Source organism: Chiloscyllium punctatum, chromosome 39 (genome assembly GCF_047496795.1).
Source record: "Chiloscyllium punctatum isolate Juve2018m chromosome 39, sChiPun1.3, whole genome shotgun sequence".
In the NCBI taxonomy this organism is placed as follows: Eukaryota; Metazoa; Chordata; class Chondrichthyes; order Orectolobiformes; family Hemiscylliidae; genus Chiloscyllium; species Chiloscyllium punctatum.
Window position 1 is genome coordinate 33,871,565 of NC_092777.1, and position 26,281 is coordinate 33,897,845.

Sequence of the window (26,281 nt, forward strand, 5' to 3'; positions counted from 1 at the left end):
TCTGTGGATAGAAAACAGAGATAATGTTTTGGCTTGAGTGACCCTTCCTCAGAACTGATGGTAGGTTAGATTAGATTAGATTACTTACAGTGTGGAAACAGGCCCTCCGGCCCAACAAGTCCACCCCGCCCCGCCGAAGCATAACCCACCCATACCCCTACATCTACATCTACATCTACATCTACCCCTTACCTAACACTATGGGCAATTTAGCGTGGCCAATTCACCTGGCCTGCACATCTTTGGACTGTGGGAGGAAACCGGAGCACCCGGAGGAAACCCACGCAGACACGGGGAGAACGTGCAAACTCCACACAGTCAGTCGCCTGAGGCGGGAGGTTGTAAAATGTCAGTTTATATGCAGAAGATAGGGTGGGGGAGGGGATAAGGAGCAAATGCTAGGTGGGGATAGAGCACAAATAGAGAGAAGAACAGCTGGACAGAAAAAGTAGTGGGTAAGCACCTAACTCTGATTTCGTTCCCTCCTTATCGCCTCACCCCACACTATCTTCATATAAACAAACATTTTTCTAGCTACCTTCAGTTCCGAGGAAGAGTAATTCAACCTGAAATGTTAACTCTGATTTCTCTCTACAGATACTGCCAGATCTGCTGAGCTTTTCTATACATTTCTGTGAAGGTTTAAGGTGGGTTAGGAGGCCAGCTGGATTGGGGGTAGGGCTGCACAGGGCAGTCAATACAGAGTAGTATTCCAGATGGCAGGTGGATGAGGGGGTAGAGTGACATGTGGGCGAGTATTACAGTAAAATGGGTGAGGGATTCCAGCATGTTCAGGGTGGATGGAGTATCAAGTCAAGTAGGTCTTGTCTGGGTGAGATGGGCACATGTTGCATTGAGAGGGGTCAGGGTGTTGGGGGTGGTATCGTTTTAGGGGCGTTGTGTCCCACAGGGTCTGGTCAGGGTTGGAGGGTGTCAGGTCTTGGGGTAGCTGGGTTCAGAGTGTAGTTGGGGGTTGCTGGTGAGTTAGGGTGAAGTTTATTAGACACTGAAGAGCTTTAGTAAGCTTTTTAATCCTCTAACATTTTTGGGGTAACTATTTAGTTTAAGTGAGTTGGAACCCTCTGGAATCTCGAAGGGACTTTCTTAGAGAGTGACAGACACAGTGAGTGCCTCTTGGAAATTTCATTTCCCCAGGCAGTTCCCTCAAAGTCAGCTCCATCAGGATTTCCAAAAAGTCCCAGTTCACAGCTCGCGCCTACCCTGTGGGAAAGACTATCTGATCACCAAAGCAATCTTGCCTATTTTGACCTATCTACACGGAATTATTATGAGAAGTAAAATAATGTTTTTTTTAAAAAAGAAATTGCATAAATGCTTTTAATAATGTTACATTAGTACAGTGTCTACATCAACATTTTAATGACAGTTTTTACAACTGCAAGTCACTCTCTGTTGCTGTATTTCACATTTATACTTAAAAGAGTTAATCCATTTCTAAATAAGCCAAAGAAATTAACTCTTCACTGATCTAGAGTGTTTGATAAACCTAATTATTAGTGATTTAGTTTTACACTATTCAAAAAAAAGGGCAAAATAATTGAAATTTTTAGGAATCAGTATTGACTGAGGTCAGCCATAGTGTTCTAAAATGGCAATGTTGCCTTAAATAGCCAAATGGCCTTTTGCTGTTCTCACTCACGTTCTTCTGAGATTACCAAATTGCCCATTGCTGAACAATAGTCTGTGCTGCTAAGGCTAGACATTACTGTCTGAGGGTTGAGTTGTGGATTAGATTAGATTACTTACTTACAGTGTGGAAACAGGCCCTTCGGCCCAACAAGTCCACACCGACCCACCGAAGCGCAACCCGCCCAGACCTGTTCCCCTACATTTATCCCTTCACCTAACACTACGGGCAATTTAGCATGGCCAATTCACCTAACCTGCACATATTTGGCTGTGGGAGGAAACCGGAGCACTCGGAAGAAACCCACAGAGTACAGCTTTAGTTGGTATTAAAGCTTCAATGCAGGACTCTCTGTCTCAAAAGAGATAAAGTAGCTAGGATGGATTGTAAACAATATGGATGCGATGGGTTTGAAGAACTAAGTATTTTGTTCTTGTTTCAAGCTAAATCTCCTGTCCTTGTTCATTACCTTGAATAAAGCTAACTATAAACCAAAGGAGGTCATGCATTCAAATTAACAACTTCAATGTGATGATCCTTAAAAATCAATCAATATAATTACATTTTTATTTCAAATGTCCTGATGCCAAAGCTTCATCCATGTCTTTCACAAACAGTTGCAACTTTGTCACGTTGGGGTAAACATGTTCTTCTAGCCACTCTTCCACAGTATCTGGGTAATAGATTTTCTCCAGCGCTGCACTCAGCTCACTTACAGCAGTCTTCCAATGTGCATGTACCCTAGAAGGTGGTCATTAGCCATTAGTAGCCATCACTGCAATCACATTTATCAGGTAACAGTTTTGCTGCAATTTCAGATTAATAACCATAACCCAATAGTTAGAATTTCAAGATTTTTGATGAATATGCAAAGTAGCAAACTTCATGCAAACATACCTTCTGACTTCTCCTTCAAAATGCCGAACTATAATGGGATGAACAAACTTCCTCTTTCTGTGATAATTACTGAACCATCCTTTTATGTATCTAATTCAGAAAAAGTAGGAGGGTTGAAGGATATTGTGTACTTTTTGTCATTATGTTTTCATGTCACTATATTATAAGCAGTTGCAAACTGAGGACCCAGCATCCAGATCATCAGAGGAGATCTTGGGCAAAAGAATTTGGAAGAAGGATGTGTGAAAAAACTATCCCAAAGGGTGACACCATGACGTGGAACAGACCTCAACATTTGTTTTCAAACAAGGCAGCTGGACAGCTACATTTTCCTGGGTTAGGCTGCAGCAAGAGTATAGCCCCAGTCTCGTGATACACCAGTGGAGGCTCCAGGCTCCAGTTTTTGCATGCAGATAAATTATTCATAAACTTGGTCAGGGTCAGAAGGTATTCTAGTGATGGACAAAAGTTCCACCTCCCTGAGGAGTCCACCCTTAAACTCACAAGGGAAGTAAAATGCTACACTTTGACAGAAAAAAAAATGATGTGTTTTCACTGTCAATATTATACAATTTTAAAAAAAGATCAAAAGGTCCAACCCTTACATATTTTCTTCAAGGAGTTTATCAATAGACTCCTGCATGAAGGTGATTATCTGAGTCACATGGTTGAATACATCACTGCCTGGAAAACTGCCAGCATCTTCGGTACTGAAAGAGAAATACAAAACCTTGCAATATATTTAATTGTTTAACTGGCTCTTGTTGCTGTTTTTGTCAAGTCTTATTTCTTTACAATAAATTTGTCCTGATTCTCATCAATATTGCATTGTATTAATCTGATGCAGCAACAGTATAGGAATATAATTACTGTACCAAACAAAGATTTTGATTCTTGTATAGCAGGTCCTTGTCTCTCTATAGAAATCAATGCAACATGCTCCATCATAAAAAAGTTTAAAGAAATTGGCCAATTTTACTGGGCGGAAGACTAGTTTTGTACCTTTGTTCAGTTCCAACACCATTAAATGTCTTTCACATTCTAAAGGTTAGAGATTTTTCTCGTGTGTGTGATGCCATCCATCAGAAAAATGGCTGTCCACAGTCAGTAGATCTGAAGTGGCACTCTGTCCCCTCATGTAATCCAGCTTCAGAGAACTTCTGGCCAGTCAGAGGCCCGTCTCCAGTCATGAGCAGCACCAGCTGGTACTACACTGTGGGTCTGAGGAGATAAGCTGAGCTGGGTTCGAAAATTGCATGTGCACGGAGGTCATGTTAGCCCCTGGCAAGGGTGAGAGACAGGGCTGGAGTTCAAGGAGGGCTGGCGCTAACCTGGTGAGCATTAACACTTGGGGAGGGCCCAGTGTATGCATTAAATAAGGCTTTCTAGCACACCCTCCCTGACTGACACAGCATGCACAGAGTAACATGCCATATGGGTTTCGCTGCCACAAGGTAATTGCTGGAAGTGGAAAGCTAAGACCCTTCAGTGGGCAGTGATTAAGTGTGTCCCCACTGGCTCACTGGTGACCAGTGGTGGATCTGCCACTTTCTTGGTTTTCTGTGCCACCTCCACAGCCACCACATTCATACCTGCCAAGTGGAACTGTAAATCTAGCCCTTTACCACATTAATCCACATTATTTTAATCACTACAAACTCATAACAACATACTGAACTAAAGTCTAATCATGAGAACAGAAATCCAATTTTGGTTTTAATAATAATTAGCATTTTAAGACACCTTGGAGTGCATGTTCATAGCTCCTTGAAAGTAGAGTCACAGGTAAATAGGATAGTGAAGAAGGTGTTTGGTATGCTTTCTAGGTCACAGTATTGAGTACAAGAGTTGGGAGGTCATGTTGCAGCTGTACAGGACATTGGTTAGGCCACTTTTGGAATATTGCATGCAATCCTGGTCTCCTTTTATACGAAGGATGTTGTGAAACTTGAAAGGCTTCAGAAAGGATTTACAAGGATGTTGCCAGGGTTGGAGGATTTGAGCTATCAGAGAGGTTGAGTAGGCTGGGACTGTTTTCCCTGGAGCGTCGGAGGCTGAGAGGTGACCTTATAAAGGCTTATAAAATCATGAAGGGCCTGGATAGCGCAAATAGACAAGGTCTTTTCCCTAGGATGGGGGAGTCCGGAACTAGAGGGTATAGGTTTAGGGTGAGAGGGGAAAGATAAAAGAGACCTAAGGGGCAACCTTTTCACATAAAGGATTGTGCATGTATGGAATGAGCTGCCAGAGGAAGTGGTGCAGGCTGGTACACTTGCAGCGTTTAAAAGGCATTTGGATGGGTATGTGAATAGGAAGGGTTTGGAGGGATATGGGCCGGGTGCTGGCAGGTGGGACTAGATTGGGATGGGATATCTGATCGGCGTGGACAAGTTGTTTCCGTACTGTACATCTCTATGATTCCATGACTCAATGACTTTTAAAGATTTGCTGCATCTGCGATACCACAAAATATTCTATTCATATTTCGGTTATCACCTCTGTATTGACATCTTTCTGCATGAGACATCTTTTCCATTCTCACTCTCTGGGTTGCTTCCCATGTACTTTAATATTTCTCTGAATGAGGCAACTGTCGGACTCCATTCTAAAACAGTTAATGGATTCACTTAACCAGCAGTTTGTAGCTATTCAAATGAAAGAGTTTCAAGCACTGTTCCAGGTTAAAACAACTTTCATTTAGGTCTAAGCTTTTCCTGTAAATACCAGAAAGTTATAAATTCTAACCATCATCCATGCTGAGATGTTTTTATTAGCTCCCTTTCAACTCCTTTTGTGATTGACTTGAACTTGTGCTCTATTGCTAATATGTTACTGACCAGTGAGACTAATCTATCGCTACACCAATCTATCTTTTCATAAGCCTTCAGAACCAAAAACCATCCTATTGAGTCATCTCTTAATAATGTTAGTCCAAATTAAAAGACTCCAACTCATAATTGCATCTCCTGTTTGATGTAAGATCATAGTAAATCTACAATTTCTTTTAAATCTTTCTCATAATAGATGTCTGCACATTAGCCTGTTTGAATTTGCTAAAGCATTAATAAATAATGTGGATTTAATTTCAAACTAAAACCAGATGAAATATATGACTTTTCATACAAATAATGTATGTATTATTGCTTCTAACAGTTAATCATTCACATTTTGTTACTGTATTTGAAATACAACAGAGTATTCAAATGAAGTCTGTTGGCCAGTTACCTTATGAAGTTAACTCTCAATGTTTTGAATCCAAGACATTTTTTCACAAAGTCCTCTTCCTTTTCAGAGAATACACCTGATTTGAAACACAGAGGTAATTTTTTTTTGGAAGTACCAAATGAAGAAATTTTGAGCAGCCTTCCAGGTTCAAACAATTTGATCTGAGTCTGAATTAATTCTACAACCACTCCTTTCTCCTAAAAGTCTGTTTGCAGAATAGTTAAGGTATAACAAAAATCTCCTTGTGTAACCACTTAAAAGAAAGTGGAGAGCATTTTTAATTTTGACCACATGTGGTATAGTTTTCACAAAATCTACCTCTGCAAGTCTACTGACCTGTTTTCTCAGTTCACCTGATGCAGCTTTGTCTTCATATATTCATTGTTACAGTACGTTTCTTGTCCAAACATACTCCCACCCTTACTGCTGCTCAATATGTACCTCAAATTTAAGGTGGTCCTACAGCAAGGACGATAGTGCTAAGTTGAAAATGTCTGATATGGAATGCATATTGTTGATGGCTATCTCAAGAATTTATTTCACTTTACAAAGTAGCCAGGATTGAAATAGCACTGGTAGTTGGTGGGACTGGCAACTCTTGTAAGTTTATTTAAAGGCATTAAAATCTGTACAAGATAATAGAGAATTACTGGTCCACAGCTTATGTTTGCAACTCAGATAAATGTACTCTTGAACTGAGCTTTACCTGAGCTGTTTATTCTGAACAAAGAACCAGGAATTATATCATGATAAACAGAAGTCATTCTGAATGATCCATATTTGATCATTTATCCTTGGAAAGCAAATCATTCCCTGTGTAGAAATCTGCAGACAATTGCAGATTAGATGGTAAGGTCTCCATAATGAAGTAGCTCAGAAAGCCACTGGTTACTTAAAAGATCTTTGTACATACATTTTTATGAATATGCCTTACCGTTTTTCAGAGCTTGCAGACAAACAGCCAAGGATGGAAGTCCCACAGGAAGTAGCTCACACAAAACGGAGAAATGATCATATCTTGCAAAGCAAAACAATGAAAATATGGAAGGAATTACTTTTTTTGTCTCTATTTTGTTTTTCAATCTTATTGTGATGAACTTAATGTCTCCATTTACCGAATGGAGGGTGTGAGGCAACAATGTCACGTTGGTGGGAGCCCTGAGGAGATTAAATCCCATTCAAGCATTTACCTGTCATCTATCATGGCTCTTAGGGCCTTCTCTTGAGCTCCCAGCCTCATTCTTGATGAAGGGCCTTTGCCCGAAACATCGATTTCCCTGCTCCTCGGTTCTGCCTGATCTGCTGTGCTTTTCCAGCACCATATTCTTGACTTCAGGAAGAGGGTCTCACGTCCAAGAGTACATGGCTAGCAGCTCATCAGAGCCAGCACATCCGCTGGAATGGCAGCCACTGCTATGACCACAGGAAGCCCTGAACCAAGAGTGAGGCTGAAGGCAATAGCAAAGCAGCAAATGGGAACGGCCTCACCAGGCAAAAGTGAGGACTGCAGATGCTGGAACTCAGAGTTTAGATCCTGCTTCTCGGATGCTGCCTGACCTGCTATGCTTATCCAGCACTTCTCTTATCTAGACTCATGGCTTCACCAGGGTCAGTCAGGCAAGACCCAGCAAGGGTGAGATGGGAGTGGTGAAAAGGGCAGGGTGTCTTTGTCACTGACACAGCTATCTGTTGGGACAATCAAATTATCTTTTACTGTGTCTTAAATCTCTTAATTTCTGCCTTGAAAAATATAGCCAGTTTTGCCAATTGCCTGCATTAAGATTCTTCACTTAAAAATAGCAAACTTCTGCATCAGTCTGAATAAATCACCAGAAATAGAACAAAAATAGAACTAGAATTTATGTGTTGTTAAGATCTCAGCTGATATTACTATCGAACAAGTCAGATACCAACTGAAATCTAGCTTAATTGATTTTTTTTTGTTTTAATGAGGTGATCGTTCACTGAAACACAAACATGCAATGCTATTGATCTGATTTCAAAAATAAACCTAGTTTATTACACACAAAAAAATAAACCAAACTAGTGACATATAATGTATGTATAAAAATTTCAAAACACACAGTAAAATACAATTCCATTAATCCCCATAGTATTTCTTTATAGTAATCACATGATAGAAAATCCCCCTTTCTATCACATTTATAGAGCTTGAACTAATTGTGACTCCAATTCCCAATTTTGAGATTGTAATGGTCTCTTCTTAAAATGAATCTTTAACTTTCTCAGCTTCAAATAACCCCTTCAGAATTTTAACCAAATTTTAACCGCTCTGAAAATTTCAAACTAAATTCCTTCTATTGAGTTAACCTATCTCTGAACAGTGCTGAACTAACTTGCTTCTTTAGAAGCAATTGCTTTATACATTCAGCTCCAGCCAAGACCTCTGTAAATCAGAAACAATAGGACTTTCGTCACGCTATGGGTGTTTGTAAAACTCTCCCAAGTTAAACAAAACCCTATTACAGTCCATAAAATCATTCATTCTCTGTTTTAAACATGTTGTCATGGCTACATAAATACACGGCAATAATAAACCCCTTCACAGACACAGACCAAACCCACATGCCACAATTTCAAAATCCAAACTCTAAGATAAATGTTCCTCAATTGTATATAATTCGCACAACTTACACCACAACATAGACAGATTTTCAATTTCTTGGAAACATCAGAATTATTTCACAGGGTCAAGAACTAATAAAAATGATCCATAAATCATGAAATGTGATGAGATGAATGTGGATAACAGCAATACTATGCTCTTGCAAATTGCTATTATCTCTAACTTCAAATGCTTTCTTTTTGTATAACTGTAAAACACACAATAATCTGAGTATAAATTTGGTTCTTCAGATGACCAAAACTGCATACATTTTATGCAGAAGACAGCACTGATGCAACTTTACCATTTGAAAGTTGAAAGTTGAACTATTTATAATATTCAGGTTAATATCTTTGTTTCTTTTATTATTTCATGGGACATGGGCATTGCTGGCAAGGCCAGCATTTGTTGCCCTTTTCTAATTGCCACAACTGAGTGACTTGGTTGGCAGTTAAGAGCCAAGCATTTTGAAATAGTAGAGAGCAGAATTATGTACAAATATATTCATCGATATTCTACCATGGAATTTCAATCAAAATGTATTTGTTAAACTAGTGTTTTCTCTTCAGATTCATTACATCCTTTAACATTGTTTGGCAGAATAAAGATAATCACAAATCAATTAAAATGATTAAACTGAACCACAGCAAAACACAAAGATGGTAAGTGTACTTGTTAGACTGTGGTGAATACATAGCAACAATGGCATATTTATGAACCTTTTCTACTTCACATACCTCTGCCAACCGGTGAGTGCTATCCCATGCAACTGTATTGAATCCCTTGGAAGAGCTTCTGTCACTTTCAGCCACTGCAGGTGATTAGCCAAGTGATAGTTAATGGGTGTTAGAGACTGGGCTGCCCCAGTGGCTCCTTTAAATGCACTTGCAAACCACATAACAGAAAATCCGGAATGTTGGTACTTTTGAATTTGAAGCACTAAGTGAATATAAACAGAATATCATTGGTGTATGAGACATAACTTGTCCTATTTTATTTACATAGATGAAAATCAATTTTCAAAATCTTTAAGCATGAAATCTAATTGGGGGAAAGCTGTTCTCAACCTATTAACAGGCAATATGTTGGACAATGATTTCAGATACTGCTGGGTGACTGACATTTCTTATTACAAATTAGTTGTCATTATTACAAGTGCCATCAGAAATCACATCTCCAAGGGGTTCATTTATTTTCAAAATCAGCAAAAATGCACCAGTAAAGTGCACAAAATGTTAAACTGCATTAAACATGATAAACGTAATTTCAACTTTTCACTTTAATGATATGTCAAAGCGGAAAATACTCAGCAGGTCTGGCATTATCAGTAGAGAAACAAACAGCTACAATTTCACGTTGACGACCTTTCATCAGAATTGGAAAAAGTCAGAGATGTCACATGTTTTTGAACAAGTAGAGAGATTCAGTAAAGGTTAGTGTAGGGAAAGAAGAAAACTGACCTTTTAAAAAAAAAGATAAGTGCCTATCAAAAGGGGCAAAAATGTAAGCACTGTTTCTCTCACTAGTCCTAGTCTTAGAGTTATACAGCAGGGACAGTAGGGATACAGATCCTTTGGTCCAACTTGCCCGTGCTGACCAGATAGCCTAAACCAATCTAGTTCCATTTGCCAGCATTTGGCCCATATCCCTCTAAACCCTGCCTATTCATATATCCAACCAGATGCCTTTTCAATGTTGTAATTGTACCAGCCTCCATTACTTCCTCTGGCAGCTCATTCCATACATACACCCACTCTGTGTGAAAACGTTGCCCCTTAGGACCCTTTTAAATATTTCCCCTCTCACCACCTCCTTTGGCAGGTTGTTCCATAGACGCACCATCCTTTGCACGAAAAGCTGCCCTTCAGATCCCTTTGAAATCTTTCCCCTCTCACCTTAAACCTGTGCCCTCTAGTTTTGGACTCCTTTGCCCAAGGTAAAAGAGCTTATCTATGCCCCTCATGATTTTATAAACTTCATTAAAGGTCACCCCTCAGTCTCTGACCCTCCAGGGGGAGAAAAGTCCCAACCTGTTCAGCCTCTCCCTATAGATCAAACCCTCATATCCCAGCAACATCCTTGTAAATCTTTTCTGAACCATTTTAAGTTTAACATCTTTGCTATAGCAGGGAGACCAGAATTGAATGCAGTATACTAAAAATAGCCTAACCAATGTTCTGCACAGCTGCAACATGGCATCACATCCCGTATAGACAATGCACTGACCAATAAAAGCAAACATGCCAAACACCTTCAGTAGGGTGGCACAGTGCTTAGCACTGCTGCCTCACAGCACCAGGGTCCCAGGTTCAATTCCAGCCTTGGACAACTGTGTGGAGTTTGCACGTTCTCCTCGTGTCTGCGTGGATTTCTGCTGGGTGCTCTGGTTTCCGTACACAGTCCAAAGATGTGCAGGTCAGGTGAATTGGCCATGCTAAAATTGCCCCTAGTGTTAGGTGCATTAGTCAGAGGGAAATGGGTCTGGATGGGTTACTCTTCGGAGGGTCGGTGCGGACTTGTTGGGCCGAACGGCCTGTTTCCACACTGTAGGGAATCTAATCTGCCCTGTCGACTGCAACTCCACTTTCAAGGAATTATGCACTAAAGCTGCTGCTGAGGATTTCCAGCATTTTGTGAGTTTATGCCAGGTTTCCAGTGCTTGCAGTATTTTGCTCTTGAAAACAGTAACTGTGGAAGCAGTCTGTAGAAATAGTTGGTATTTACTTGTGTAGAAAATCAATGCAATGCTCTCGGTGGAAGCCTTTTTATAATCGGTAAGAAAACATATTTAAAAATATAAATAATATAGCTATCCTAAATCAGTTTGGTTTTGATAAGTTGTCACCTGACACATTCTGACAAGATACGAAGTTCAGAGAATGCGTTGTCTTATCCGATGCATGACTTTACTTACTTATAAGTAAGATTTGCACAGCTTGACTTTATTTAGTACTAGGTGAAAGTAAGGACTGCAGATGCTGGAGATTGGAGTCAAGATTAGAGTGGTGTTGGAAAAGCACAACAGGTCAGGCAGTATCCGAGGAGCAGGAAAATCGATGTTTTGGGTAATAGCTGTTCATCCTGATGAAGGTCTTTTGCCCAAAACAACGATTTTCCTGCTCCTTGGATGCTGCCTGACCTGCTGTGCGTTTCCAGCACCACTTTAGTCTTTATTTTGTACTACCCCTTTTCATTAGCATCATAGATAATAAGTCACTCACTTAAACTTAAATATAAATTTACAACTTCCCAATTTTGAACTACTTCTGTGAAAATAAATGTCGCAATATACTAAAATGCCCAGTTCATGCCACTGCCTTTACTCAATCCTGAAAAATGCCAAGAAACTCTTGCCTAATTTCACACCGCTATGATTAGTTATAGATATTGAAAACAAAACCATTTACTTACTCATGCCGTCAACATCAAGATTAGCATTATATTCCCAAATCATCAGCTCAACAAACTGACTCAACATGGATTCTAAATGGGATAGAAAGGAATAAGGTTTGCATTAAAAGGAAAACTAAAATAATTCAGAAAAAAATAAATTTAAATTAAGAGTGTAGATTTCCACTGATGAGCTGAGACAGACACAGAGTAAATATAAACTTCAGAACAGCAGGATTGCATTAAGATGGGCCAGATGGTAATGTCACTGGAGTTGTAAAGCTCTGAGAACGGTGGTTCAGAGCTCACCATGGAAGATGGTGATGTTTGAATTCAATTAGTAAATCTGGAATTCAAACATCTCGTGTAATGATAACCGTGAAACCATTGTGGAAGTTGCATGTCATACACTCACCACTCTTTGAGTGAAGAAATTTCTCCTTATCTCAGTCTTAAATGGCTTACCCCTTTTCCTTACAATGTGACCCTTGGTTCTGGACTCTCTGGTCTGCAGCAATACCCTTCTTGTGTTTGCTCTGTCCAGTCCTGTTAAAGTTTTGCAGGTTTTTTGAAACACCTCCTCATTTTTCCGAACTCCAGTCAAAAAAGTCCTAGAGCCTAGAAACCTAATATTTTGGTTGAAACTTTAAATTAAGACCCTATTGATCTCAGGTGATGTAAAAGATTCCATGTTACAAATTTGAAGGTGATCTCTATCCCTGAATCAACATTACAAACACAGATTATCTAGTCGTTATGACATTGGTGTTTGTGGGAGTTAGCATCTTTTTTTGCTCTGGAGAAATGGTCTTATACCAGGTTTCATACCAAAACAGGCATTTTCTTGAAAATAAAAACTGAAATGCTATTTTAACTTTCTTTAAGCAGCTCAAACACAGGTTATAGTTAACACTGAGTTAAATTGATATCCTCGTGTATGAATTCTGAAACTGTAAAAACGTATACGAGACAATGAACCAAACAGAAAACCAATGACAAAATATTACAGGACGAGCAAACTGGGCAAAAGATGATGACACAGCACAGTATGTCAGTCAAAAATGTGAAAGGAAAGCTTACAGAATAAAATGTGAGGAATGTTGTGGATTAGATGTAATGTACCAAGAAAAGTCAGCCGATTCCTAGTGATTATGTTGGAAATTTTTCACTCCAGAGGAATTGCACATTTGTTTCCATCCTTGTGGTATTGCAACAGCAACACATAAACATCTCTGCCACACTCAAAGAAGGCAAAAGTCTGCTCAAAAAAGTGTGACTCTTGCCTCTGAGTCAGAAAGTTTGGTTTCAAGTTCCATTCCAGAGATTTCTGCATAGAAATAGAGAAAGTAGGAGAAGGAATAGACCATTGTCCCCTCGAGGCTGCTTCGTCATTCAATATGATCATCCAACTCTGTACCACGTTCCCGTTTTTCTTCCCACATCCTCTGGTCCCTTTAGCTCTAAGAAGTATATCTATCTCCTCTTTGAAACAATTCAAGATTTATCATCAATTGCTTTGTGGCGGAGAATGCCATCGGCTCACCACTCACTGAGTGAAGAAGTTTCTCCTTATCTCAGTCTTAAATGGCTTACCCCTTTTCCTTACAATGTGACCCTTGGTTCTGGACTCTCTGGTCTGCAGCAATACCCTTCTTGTGTTTGCTCTGTCCAGTCCTGTTAAAGTTTTGCAGGTTTTGTGACACACCTCCTCATTTTTCTGAACTCCAGTCAATAAAGTCCTATAGCCTAGAAATCTAATATTTTGGTTGAAACTTTAAATCGAGGCCCTATTTGATCTCAGGTGATGTAAAAGATTCCATGCTACAAATTTGAAGGTGATCTCTATCCCTAAATCAACATTAGAAACACAGATTATCTAGTTGTTTCGACATTGGAGTTTGTGAGAGTTAGCAGTGTACACATTTATTGCCACTTTTTTTACTTTACAACAATGACTACACTTCTAACATAATTAATTCTTGGTAAAATGATTTGGGATATCCTCAGGGTTTTAAAAAATACTGGGAAATGCAAGTCTTTCTCCTTCTTTTAAAGTCAGAGCAAAAAATAATGTATTTAAAGTGATGGCAAAAACACCCAAATAGTAATAATGGAGGAGCATAAGCCTCTGGCATCCTTCCATCTTGACATTGGTTTGTGCTTTGATGGTTAACTTTTAATCATTACTTCATGTATCACAGGGGCGCCATGCCGGCATGGCCATCTCTCCTGCACTAGCTATAGATGGAGTCACATTGCTGTGAAGGTATGGATTTCACTGGCATCTTTTTATTCTGGGCCACCTTCTCAGCTCGATGAACTTTCCATTTCTCTTTGTTTGGCCTTCAGTGTTGTCGTACAGTTGTGTCACTGTTGCCATCTCCATTTCTCACACATGCAGGAATCTTTGTAGAAGTACCTACATCGACTCCGTGCCAGCTTACCATATAGAATGTCTTTGGGTATGCAGCCATCTTCCACCGAATATGACCAAGTCATTATAGCCATCATTGGCTTAGTATTGAGTGTGCTGATGAAATTAGCACACTCCAGGATCTTTGAGTTGGTGACTGGGACTTATAAAATGATGCTGTGTCAAATGTATCCTGTTTGGTCTTTTCTTCTGTCTAGCATATGTTGTCCAGGTCTCACGACTGTAGAGCAGTGCTCCGAGGATTCAGCTATCTCGCAGTTCAGGATTTTCTGTCAAGTGGCTATCTTTGGACTCTTACTTACACAATCTGGACATAATTGATGCAATGCACGTGTTGATTTCAGCAACAAATGTCAGATCATTTGTTACTGCAGGTCCATTAACACTGACTGTTAGTAGTACAACAATATTTTGGACCATGGCATTAGTCTTCCTCATGTTTGTGTAGGGTTTGGTTTGACCATCAACATGAAAGTTGATTTATTCACAGCTTAAAGGTGTTCCTTGACATGGAATGCTGGTGTGGTATCATTGGCATAGCACAACTCTCTGATGTATCTGGCACATTTGTGTCTTGGATCACAGGTGGGAAAGTCTGAACAACTTTTTGTTGGTTCTGCTATATAAATGGGAACTCTCTGTAGACAAACTGGTTAGGTATGACAGCAATAAAGAAGGGAACATTGTTTTGAATCTATCGTGGGGTTTCAATGTTTCAACTGATCTACACCACGTGCATCGTGCTGGGAATCAGGTCATCTGAAAAGCTGACCTTAAAGCAAAGTGTATTTTGCCTTTTATAGTTTTAGTTTAAATGGAGTCATTGCAAAAGTGACAATACCTTTAAGTTTCTCTTCATTGATGTTCCGGAGCATGTCATCCCAAATGATGGGTTTCACATTAGGGTAGCTAGTGACAATGTAATTTGCAACTGCTTTCACATGAGACAGAAATAGGCTGTCCGCAGTAGTTTCAGTTCGTGCAAATAATTGCTTAGATTCTTCACTTTCACCAAGGTAATAAACCTAAAAATAACATAGAAATGAACAATTTTTATCTTAAGAAAGGTAAACACCACATAATTAACTTAACCTCCAAGGACAAACAATATTTTTGCAAACTACACAGCAAACCTTCCACCTAATTGTAGTACCTCATCTGATCCAATGTGCAGCCATTTTGAGTCTTTATGTATTGCCATGATCTGGTCAATCATGGATTCTACTACTTCCATTGACTCCTTCTTATGAGGAATGAGACTGTTAGGAAATCCTTTCATTTCGCGAAGATGGGAAAACATTTTATGTTTCAGCACAAACTGTAAGAACAAGGTTTAAAAGTAAAGTATCAATCAGTGGTAATTCAACTTATCAAAATAACAAGACATTCCAGATCTAATATCCAGAAGTCTCTCATGGGTTATTTTATTCTCCAGTAGTTAAGTGGATATGAATTCCAAGTCCCAAACTGACAGAGTACAACTACATTGAAATACATCAAGGATGATTCACATTTTGGAGCACAGGATTTCACAATACATATTAAAAAAAGGTTTAACCAGAGGTTAGACTAACATACCATACATAAGGCATGAACGAACACTGCAAAATTATGCAAAGTGTTAGATACAAAATGAAACAAATTTTATCAGTTATCTAAGTTCTAAGGAAATGCACAGATGACTTAAGTCACATACTAATTAATGTGTTCTTATGCATTCAATTGTGAGGCAGCATTATTTACAGTAAAGTTATTCGTCCATCCTCTTTGGAAATTTCTTGAGATTTAGCCTCATGTGGCCTTTCCTCTTTAGTTTGTTTCTAAACTCACCTCCATGTGGCCAATGGTTTGCACTAATGGAATTACTTCAAAATGAAGCACTCTGGCAAGATTCAAGATTTCTTTGATTTCTGACGGACTGCAATGAGAAAAATAAATCATTATTGACCATCAACACAAACTGCAGCTCTGAATATGCCTTCAATTCCTGGCACCTCTATGGATAATTGATTAGATTAGACTCCCTACAGTGTGGAAACAGGCCACTTGGCCCAAGTCCACACCGATCCTCCGAAGAGTAACCCACCCAGACGCATTTCCCTCTGACTAATGCACCCAACACTATGGGCAATTCAGCATGGCCAATTCACCTGACCTGCACATCTTTGGATTGTGGGAGGAAACCAGATCACCCAGAGGAAACCCACGCAGACACAGGGAGAACATGCAAACTCCATGCAGACAGTCGCCCAAGGCAGGAATTGAACCCGGGTCTCTGGTGCTGTGAGGCAGCAGTGCTAAGTAATGAGCCACCGTGCCGCCCATGAATTTTGTCATATGTTAAGTGGGAGAAGAAACCAACCAAAGCAACTATCACACTCAATGAATCCACGCAGATGCTGCAGGATGAGGCACTTAGATGGGCCATTAATTGGCTACTTCAGGGTCTCAATAGACTGTGGATATGTGTACTGCCCACCACTTCCCCATTCCCCCCTTAAAAGGGGAGATGGATTACGCAGTGCAGGCTATGTGCTGCACTTCTCAAGAGTCCTCAGCTTCAAACTTGCCAATGAGGGACCACAGATATTCCTTGTTGCAATTTTAATGGTGACAACTCAGTCTGGAAATGGTCAGCAAATTACATATATGTTGCCTGATATTCCCTTCCCTATGTTAAAATCCATCATTCCTCAGCTCATCTGTTCAGATCTTATGAGCACGAATCGAGTCATAGAGATATACAGCACAGAAACAGCTGCTTCAGTCCAACCCGTCCATCCTGACCAGATATCCTAAATTAATCTCGTCCCATTTGCCAGCACTTGGCCGATATCCCTCTAAACTATTCCTATTCGTATACCCATCCAGATGCCTTTTAAATATTGTAACCTTACCAGCCTCAGCCACTTCGTCTGGCAGCTCATTCCATTATATACACCATCCTCTGGGTAAAAAAGTTGGCCCTTTTAAACCTTTCCCCCTCACCCTAAACCTATGCCCTCTAGTTCTGAACTCCTCCAACCCAGGCTTTCTCTATTTACCCTATCCATGCCCCTCATGATTTTATAAACTTCTGTAAGGTCACCCTTCAGCCTCGGATATTCCAGGGAAAACAGCCCCAGCCTTTTCAGCCTCTCCCTACAGCTTAAATCTTCGAACCCTGGCAACATTCTTATAAATATTTTCTGATAATTCTTTTGTTCAGTATCTGCCCACAAAGTTTAATGTGACTACAAATTACTGATAGCAGGCCCCATAACATTTAGAAAACAATTGAATAGCAAGAGACGCTGAATAAAGTCCTGCTAAATTTCAACAGATCTTTTCTCTGACATCACTACCATTTGCTTTCTGTTGTTAAATCAGCCTGTAAATCAATAAGCTTATGTGCCAATAACGACATTAATCCTTACTTACTTTGTAATCTAATTTTTAGACCATTGTGAAAAGCTTTCAGAAAATCCTAACTGATTATATTCATTGCATTGTCCTTGTGAACAACTTAAGTTGCCATCTGACGTATTCTCATAACATCTGACCCATATAATTTTCTGTCTACTTTAGCATGGACACCATCCAGTAAAGTACTTCTGAACATTTTCATACAACTGTTGTAGTATCATACAATGCCTTAAGGAAGCTTGGAATAAGTCATTGCAAATAGTGAACCAACCTGGAATAGGTTCAGTCAGAAGGTGGGTTTCAGGAATGGCCGTAAGTGAGGAAGAAGGCGAAGAGGAAAAAAAAATTAGGGATGAAATTGCAGAGCATAGCAGCTAAACATCACAATTTACAATTTCTGATGGTACTTCAATTGGGTGGGGATGTTCAAAAGAGTGTTGGTGAAATGGGAAGTTCTCAAAATGTGATAAAGTTGGAGATGGTTATGGAGACAGGGAAAAATAGGCCATGGAGCATTTAAAACACAGTTTAGGCTTATACTGAGTCAAGTCTGATGTGTTTTTGTTTTGGGCAGGCTGTCAGCTGTTTTTTAAAATTTTGTCTGTTGATCAGTTTTTGCTTGTTTTCTTAGCTGGCACATACAAGAGCTCCAACTAGCATTTATTAATAGCGGAACATATATAGCTAACATTGTACTAACATTCAGGACAGGGATTGGGTGGGGTGTGTATGTATGTGTGTGAGAAAATTCCAACGCCAAAGAATATAGGGGCACATATCACAGGAATTGATTAAAGCAGAGATAATGGACGAGAATTTCACAATCAAGGTGAGACATCCCAAAATGCTGGAACTGCATTTCTGGATGAAGCACTGCTGATGATTCAGCCTGAGGCCCACTGAAGGTATTACCTAGTGTAGTGACGAAACATCTGGAAATGAACCTTCCAGCTCAGCGAGCAAACCTGTATCCAGAACCTCAACCTGAGCTACAAATCTTCTCAAAACTCGGTATGTCTTGGTTTCTAGGAATCTTTTCCTGTCATATTAACGTTTTAGGCCCTCTAGCCCAAACCCTTGCATATCCTCATTTATATCCCCCCTGACTCCTTCAACCATCCATGCTAGTTCAGGCCAAACCTTGATTCTTCCCATTCAAGCATTACGGCATCTCATACTGGCTGTACCAACTTATGCCTGACAACCCTCAGACCCACTCTGAGTCCCAACTACCATTTTTAAAGGGCCATAGAGTGAGGAAGTCTGTAAAACCCTGGGTGAAATAACTCCAATGAAGGCCAGTTTCCTAACACCAAGTCATCCTTTATTTACACGTGCATAGTACATGACCTGATCCAGCTAGCTCAAAATGATCTGCTTGAGCGAACAGAACCCCTGACACTTCTGTTTATATCTGTCAGCCGAGACTCCCTGATTGGAAATGTTAACTTGGTCCAGTCAAGGAACTCATATTCTGAGGTCCACCTAGCTGACCTTGTTCCAGTTAGTACACTGAACATCATGGTAGAAGTTGCATTTAGTTTAACAATGACATTATATTAGGAAAGGTTTTAAACATTTTAACACTTAGATTACAATGCAGCAAGCATTTGTCATCACAACGTTTGGTTTTCTACTGAAATCAATTGTTAGCGTAGCTATTAATGAACACTGGATTGTTTAAAGTCATATCTTACTGTAAATATTCTGTTTTGGATTTTGCAAGTGTATCCTGGTGGCGGACGGTTTCTAATGTTTATGAGCAGCTGGTGGAGCATACCATTTGATGTGGTCAGTGAACCACTGGGATGAGTAGCCTATGATATTCATACGTGATAGTACTCAGTTGTATTAAAGGCAGAACATCTCCTAAGTTGGCTGTTTCATGCTACTACTCTCCACTGGCTTCACAGGTAGTGTTTTCCACCAACAAGATACTGTTGTCAGTAGAAAAAGACAACCAATTTAAGATAATAAGGCAAGCTTGTAAATTGGCTTATTAATGCTAGTTAAAGGAATTCATAAAGAGGGCTCTGTTGTCTGCAAGCAAATAGGATATCTTTAAACTGTATACACTTCTTTGATTATTGGGAGCTTGGAGAGTTTATATTAGCCTGTTGTTTTCTTCCTTACAATGTATTACCCAATCAAAATCAACTTGCCTTTTCTCCGTCGTACAGGTGGTTTGATTTTTAGCATTCCTGTACTGTTCTGGTTTTCAAAAATATTTTATTGCTTCTTTTTTATTCCATCTACTTACAATGAGGACAAATATATCACAGTGCACAAATAAATTTAACAATGCTTAAGCAAGAAGAATCCATGGTCTTCACTGTTAATTCTGCAAATGGAATTCTACAATAACATTCATCACCCAAGAAACCACTGATTAGTTCCCCAAAAAGGACCATAGTGGGAAGTAGGTTTATGCAACCAGAGAGTAAACAGCATTCCAATGAACCAGGAAACTGTGGAGCAAGAAGTAATTAAAATTCCATCGCACCTTATGAATTAGAAGAAAAACAAAGTAACTTAGAGTAGTCATATATTAATTCACTTATGAAAACTTCACCTGTAGGCATTTGGGGACCGTAACACCCGCAGCTTTCCCTCATATGGAAACATATCTTCATACTCCAGTAGAATACCATCTGCACCAAGGTGAGAAAGCAGAGGCAAGATCTACAACAGAAAATTGAAATATAGCTATTTCAATTCAAATTTCAGAAGCTCATAGAATCACAGAGCACAGAGAAACCATTTGACCCATTGTAATTGTGCTAGCTCCTTAGAAGGCAGACTACATCAAGTTACAATTTTATGAAACAAAACTTTTCAGTAATGAAAGGTGATCTTTAATATTGTGAGAAAAGCAGGTCAAAGGATCAAAGTTAAATTACTAAGTGTGTTTTTAAAGAATTACATGTTAAAAATCTACACGACCTCATAATCAGATGTGCATACACGTGTAAGTCACCTGTTTCAGGGGTGATACGAAAGGAAATCTGCCATTCTTACCTGGTCTAGCCTACATGTGACTCCAGATCTATAGCAATGTGATTGATGCTTTAGTTCCATCTGGGCAACAGGGATGGGCAATTAATGTTGACCATGCTAGCAATGCCCACATCCCCTGAATGAATAAAACTAAACATGCAAATTACTTAATCTCTTTACTATCCATTGTGGTGAGGTTAAATTGCAAAGGTTGAAACTTAACAGCTCTGTTACAAGATGTACAGAATAGACATAATATTCGCCCTCACATTAATCAGAAAATATCTAGATAGTAAACTTTAAGTTAATTTTTTTTGTAAGGCAATTTTAACTCACTAACGGCTTCAGAATAACAAGTCATAAGTGCAAGAACTCTGCTCATTAAGTACAAAGGAAGTTAATGGAATCCATTTGATTACAATTTATTTCAATAATATGTAATCTCTTCCTTTAACGTATCAAAACATATCATTGGTTGCAAAGTTTAACTTATTGCATGAATTGACTTGGGGCTATGTAAACAACATGAATTGGGATTACACTGTACTTTTGTAATTTTCAAGTTTGCCACATTAATCACAAGAATCTTAGAAATTGACAACAGTGAACAGTGTTACCTAGTCGAGTTTGCCTGTGTCGACTTAGACTTTGAGTTACTAAGTTACTGCCCAGTAGAAATAATTTCCCATGATTATAAAAAAACAAACAGAACAAGGAACAGTACAGCACAAGGTCCACCAAAACTGTGCCGACTCATGATGCCTTTTTAAACTAAAAACCTTTTGCCTACTTATCCATATATCTGTCAAAATACCTGCTAAACATTGCTATTCTATCGACCTCCACCACTCTTCCGGCAACACATTTCAGGCACTTACCACCCTCCATGTAAAAGAAATTGCCTTTCACATCTCCTTTAAACTTACTGCCTTGTACCTTAAACCTATGTCCCCTAATAATTGACATTTCTACACTGGGAAAAGAAACTCAGACTATCCATTCCTCTCATAATTTTGGAAACTTCTATCAAGGAAACTCCCGTCCTTCAACATTGAAGTGAAAACAAACCAAGTTTGTCCAATTTCTTCTCATAGCTAATAGCTTCCAAACCAGGCAACATCCTGATAAACTGTTTCTGGAGACTCTCCAAAGCCTCCACAATCTTCTGGCAGTGTGACAACCAGAACTGTTTGCAATATTCCAGATGTGGCCTAACTAAAGTTCTCTACAGCTGCAACATGACTTGCCAATTTTCATACTTTATATCCCGACCAATGAAGGCAAATGTGCCATATGCTTTATCCACTGTGTTGCCACTTTCAGGGAACTGTGGATCTAGATCCTTCTGTATGTTGATGTAACTAAGGCTTCTGCATTTACTGTATATTCCCTTCCTACATCAGATCTTCCAAAATGCATCACTTCACATTTATCTGGAATAACTCTACTTGCCATTTCTCTGCCCAAGTCTCAGTCTATCTATATCCTGCTGTATCCTCTAGTCATCTTGCTCGCTATCCCCATCCTCACCAATCTTCGTCATCCATGAAATTACTAATCAGGCCACCTACATTGTCCTTCAAATCACATTCAGATACATATCGCAAATGACTGAGGTCCCAACACTGATCCCTGCAGAACACCACTGAGGAAAAACTCCCTTCTATTGCTACTCTCTGTCTTCTATGACTAAGCCAGTTCTGTATCCATTTTACCAGCTTTTGTATCAGCCTGTCATGAGGAACCTGTCAAAGGCCGTGCTAAAGTTGGTATAGATAGCCATTACCCAGCCCTCAATCATTTTTGTCACTTCCTCAAAAACTGAACCAAGTTTGTGAGACATGACCTTCCCCTCAAAAAGCCATGCTGACCATTGCTCATAAGTCCATACATTTTCAAATGTGAGTAAATCTTATTGCTAACAATCTTCACCAATAATTTCTCTACCACTGACGTAAGGCTCACTGGCCTGTAATTTCCTGGATTATCCCTTTTGCCCTTCTTAAATAAAGGAACAACATTGGCTATTCTTCAGTTCTCTCAAACCTCTCCTGTGACTAAAGATGACACAAAGATTTTGTACAAGGCCCAGCAATTTCTTTACAACCTCCCTCAGCACTCTGGGATAGATCCCAACAGTTTCTGGGTCTTACCTTCCTTAAAGCCTTTCAAGTTACCCAACACCTTTGATATCAACATGCTGTAGAACATCAACATATCCCTTCCAAGACTCACCATCCTCCATGTCCCTCTCCTTTGTGAATACCGAGGCAAAGTATTCATTAAGGACTTCACCCATTTCCTCCAGCTCCACGCTTAAATTTCCTCCTTTGTCCTTGAGTACACCTACCTTTCCCTAATTACCCTCTTGCACCTTATATATGTATAAAATGCCTTGTGATATTCCTTAATCCTGTTTGCCAAAGACATTTCATGACCTCTTTTAGCCCTCCTATGTCTTTGTTTGAGTTCTTTCCTGCTATCTTTGTATTGATGGAAGGCTCTGTCTGTCTTCAGTTTCCTAAACCTTATGCATCTCCTTTTTTTCTTTCTGTATAAACTCTCAATTTCTCTTGCCATCCTTATCCTTCATTTTCACAGGAACATACTAGTCCTGAACTCTAATCAACTGGCCTTTCAAAGATTCCTATATGCCAGCTGTGGATTTACCATCAAATAGCTGCCGCCAATTCACCAGTTCCGATCTAATATTGTTGTAATTATCCTTCTCCCAATTCAGTACTTTAATCTGATGACTATTTTATCCTTATCCATAAGAAACTTAAAACTTGGAGGGTTATGGTTCCTGCTCCCAAAATGCTCCCCCACTGAAATGTCAATCACCTAACTAGGCACATTCCCCAAAACCAGATCTAGTATGGCTCCTTCCCTAGTTTGTATGTTGTTTATAACATCAAAACCTCATAAACTTAAACACTTCTTTTGAACATTCTCTTAATGATCAATGGACATAGCTCCACGTTCACAAGGGTCTATCCACATTATTGAAGTTTCTCATTCCAGCTGGTAAATATTTCTCCTGCATAGTCTCATTGGCAATGCCATCCTCTGAGACACAGAATTGGATAATATATGTTAATTACAACATAATGAATGCTTTATTAACATTTTTCCATGCTAAAATATCAATAATTATAGTTAACTATTCAGGCAAATGTTTGTTTAAAATTTGATTTAAAAAAATCAGTCTTCAGTTTCGTTACTGAAACCATTTTGCAAGTTAGAGTGACTTTAATTTTGTTGTAAAGTATAATCTCTGAGAAGAAATATTAAAATGCCACTATTGTGACTCATAAATCACCTCTAATAGATAGGAGACCCTGGGTGGTGCTCCTTTCAAATCTAGATGTACCAGTTTCAAACCTGTCTGTGGAGGTTTAAGTGTACTCATCCCATTGTCTGCCTCCATTGGCTTGTCTCCAAGACTATCAGCCATTCTTTAAACATACAAAGTCTGTGGCCTGTGAGAGAAAATAATGACACAGCAGAATTATTCTGTTTTTATATAAGTATTTGTGACATTTTTAAAAACCCATTCAGAAATACCTAAATTTGCCTGTGGCAATGTATTTTGTACGTAAGTATTGGCCATAAGAGTGTAGCAGAACCATTCAGTAATTTTGATGTCAGTTATAACTTGCACAAAACAAATTTCAATACAACCACAATCAAATTGAAACTAGTGCAGTAGATTCACCATGACTGTTGTGCTCAGAGACAAGATATCTCTGTATAGTAAGGTGGTTAGGTGCAACATACAGTCAGTCTTGACAAAGATTCTCAATGGAAAAGTGGGGCCTATTTTAAAACTGATCCCAATACTGGATGCAAAATACGCAGAGAGATTGTAGAAATTATATCAAACTGGTCATACGAAAGTCTGACTCGTTTCGAGGATTATGCCACAGGATGTCCCACTTGCGCCGAAAGATCTCCCAGATTGGACAGTAGGACTGGCATCTTCTAACTTGTGTAAGCTTGGGGCAAGAACACCTGAACACCCAAACAAAGGCTGCCCTGAATAGTTCACAAGTTAGTCTATTGACAGATATTATTTTTACCCAACAGTAAGGCAAACATTACTCCACCCTCTCTGATGAGGTGCCACAATTTTGTTTTACTTTGATTTTATTTTGCAATCCCAGTTGTTCTGCCCAAATTTACCCAGTTCCAAACCCCAGGCTGAAAACTTGCATTCTGGATTGGCAAGATTAAAGGGTCACTGCTCAGTCCTGATACATTCATAAAGCAGTCGCTTTGCAGAGGGGGGAAGTGCTACATTCATTCGGATGCAAAACTGAGCCTAGGTTCCAGCTCTTGCCTGAGATCTCCCCTGCAGCTGCTCGATTGCTTGTGGCTGCTGCTGGCGGTGTGGGCAGTGCATTCACCCACATCTCCTCCCCAATGCACCATGTCGGCCCTGAAGAGAGCAACCTCCAAGAAGGCGGAAGAGAAAAGCAGCAGCGGCGGCCTATTAAAGGATCCAGGCCGCCTGAGGTAGGAGACAGCCTGGGTACTGCAGCCGCAGGAGAGGGACTGGGACCGGGGACCGAGGACCGAGATGTTGCTTTTGCGGCCGAGCGCCGGAGCTGCTACTCCTTGTACAGTTACATACCGAGCGCTGCTGCTCCTTGTAGATACAGACTGTACAGTATTCATGTGGTACAACACTACTCTACAGAGTGCAGGCAGGCAGAGGTAGTAGTAGCAGTGAGTATTCAAACACTCTGCAATACTGACGACTTAAGGGGCAGCACTGAGTATTCAAACACTAATACTGAACATTGAAACACTGCAGTATTGAGTATTCAAACTCTGCATAATACTGAACATTGAAATACTGCAGTGCTGAGTATTCAAACACTAATACTGAACATTGAAATACTGCAGTGCTGAGTATTCAAACACTATAATACTGAACATTGAAACACTCTGCAGTATTGAGTATTCAAACACTGTAATACTGAACATTGAAACACTCTGCAGTACTGCATATTCAAACACTATAATACTGAACATCCAAGCACTGTATTATACTGAACATTCAAACACTGCATAATACTGAACATTTAAACACTATAATACTGAACATTCAAACACTGCATAATGCTGAATATTCAAACACTATAATACTGAGCATTCAAACACTGCATAATGCTGAATATTCAAACACTATAATACTGAGCATTCAAAGACTGTATAATAGTGAACATTCAAACTCTGTATAAAACTGAATATTCAAACACTATAATACTGAACATTGAAACATTGCATAATACTGAATATTCAAACATTGCAGTACTGAACATTCAAACACTGTATAATCCTGAATATTCAAACACTGTATAATACTGAACATTCAAACACTGTATTTAGATTAGATTAGATTAGATTACATTACGGTGTGGAAACAGGCCCTTCGGCCTAACAAGTCCACACCGACCCGCCGAAGCGCAACCCACCCATACCCCTATATTTACCCCTTACCTAACACTACGGGCAATTTAGCATGGCCAATTCACCTGACCTGCACATCTTTGGACTGTGGGAGGAAACCAGAGCACCCGGAGGAAACCCACGCAGACATGGGGAGAATGTGCAAACTCCACACAGACTGAGGTGGGAATTGAACCCGAGT

General features: G+C 39.6%; 2 protein-coding genes across 4 annotated transcripts in view; one reads left to right on the top strand and one right to left on the bottom strand.

The window, feature by feature from the left end:
- Window positions 1-1,320: 1,320 nt before the first annotated feature.
- On the bottom strand, window positions 1,321-25,398 carry LOC140463944 (hexosaminidase D-like). 3 transcript variants are annotated; one of them, XM_072558429.1, is made up of 13 exons: window positions 25,259-25,398; window positions 23,945-24,104; window positions 20,198-20,307; window positions 16,051-16,138; window positions 15,374-15,538; window positions 15,062-15,245; window positions 11,808-11,879; window positions 9,134-9,335; window positions 6,705-6,787; window positions 5,771-5,846; window positions 3,151-3,255; window positions 2,546-2,635; window positions 1,321-2,389 (listed from the first exon to the last, which is right to left on the bottom strand). In XM_072558429.1, the coding sequence occupies exons 2-13, from the start codon at window positions 24,077-24,079 to the stop codon at window positions 2,215-2,217; spliced, it is 1,485 nt and encodes a 494-aa protein (XP_072414530.1). In that variant the 5' UTR covers window positions 24,080-24,104; window positions 25,259-25,398; the 3' UTR covers window positions 1,321-2,214. The 3 variants fall into 3 exon arrangements, with proteins under 3 accessions (XP_072414530.1, XP_072414532.1, XP_072414533.1); XM_072558431.1 differs by lacking the exon at window positions 25,259-25,398 and adding an exon at window positions 24,965-25,086; XM_072558432.1 differs by lacking the exon at window positions 25,259-25,398 and adding an exon at window positions 24,808-24,849.
- Window positions 24,995-26,281, top strand: part of ogfod3 (2-oxoglutarate and iron dependent oxygenase domain containing 3) — a 149,686-nt gene continuing 148,399 nt past the window's right edge. The window contains exon 1 of the mRNA XM_072558436.1: window positions 24,995-25,140. Coding sequence (XP_072414537.1) covers window positions 25,055-25,140 — 86 coding nt within the window. The 5' untranslated portion in view covers window positions 24,995-25,054. The remainder of the gene's footprint in view (window positions 25,141-26,281) is intronic.

What these genes read in the sequence shown, in the direction of transcription:
- LOC140463944 (XM_072558429.1), bottom strand. Translation starts at nt 24,079, where the DNA reads ATGGCTGATAGTCTTGGAGACAAGCCAATGGAGGCAGACAATGGGATG. An exon ending in CGGTCCCCAAATGCCTACAG is followed by an intron (nt 16,139 to 20,197) that starts GTGAAGTTTTCA and finishes TTCTCATTGCAG; the next exon opens with TCCGTCAGAAATCAAAGAAA. An exon ending in TTTGAAGGAGAAGTCAGAAG is followed by an intron (nt 2,390 to 2,545) that starts GTATGTTTGCAT and finishes ACCACCTTCTAG; the next exon opens with GGTACATGCACATTGGAAGA.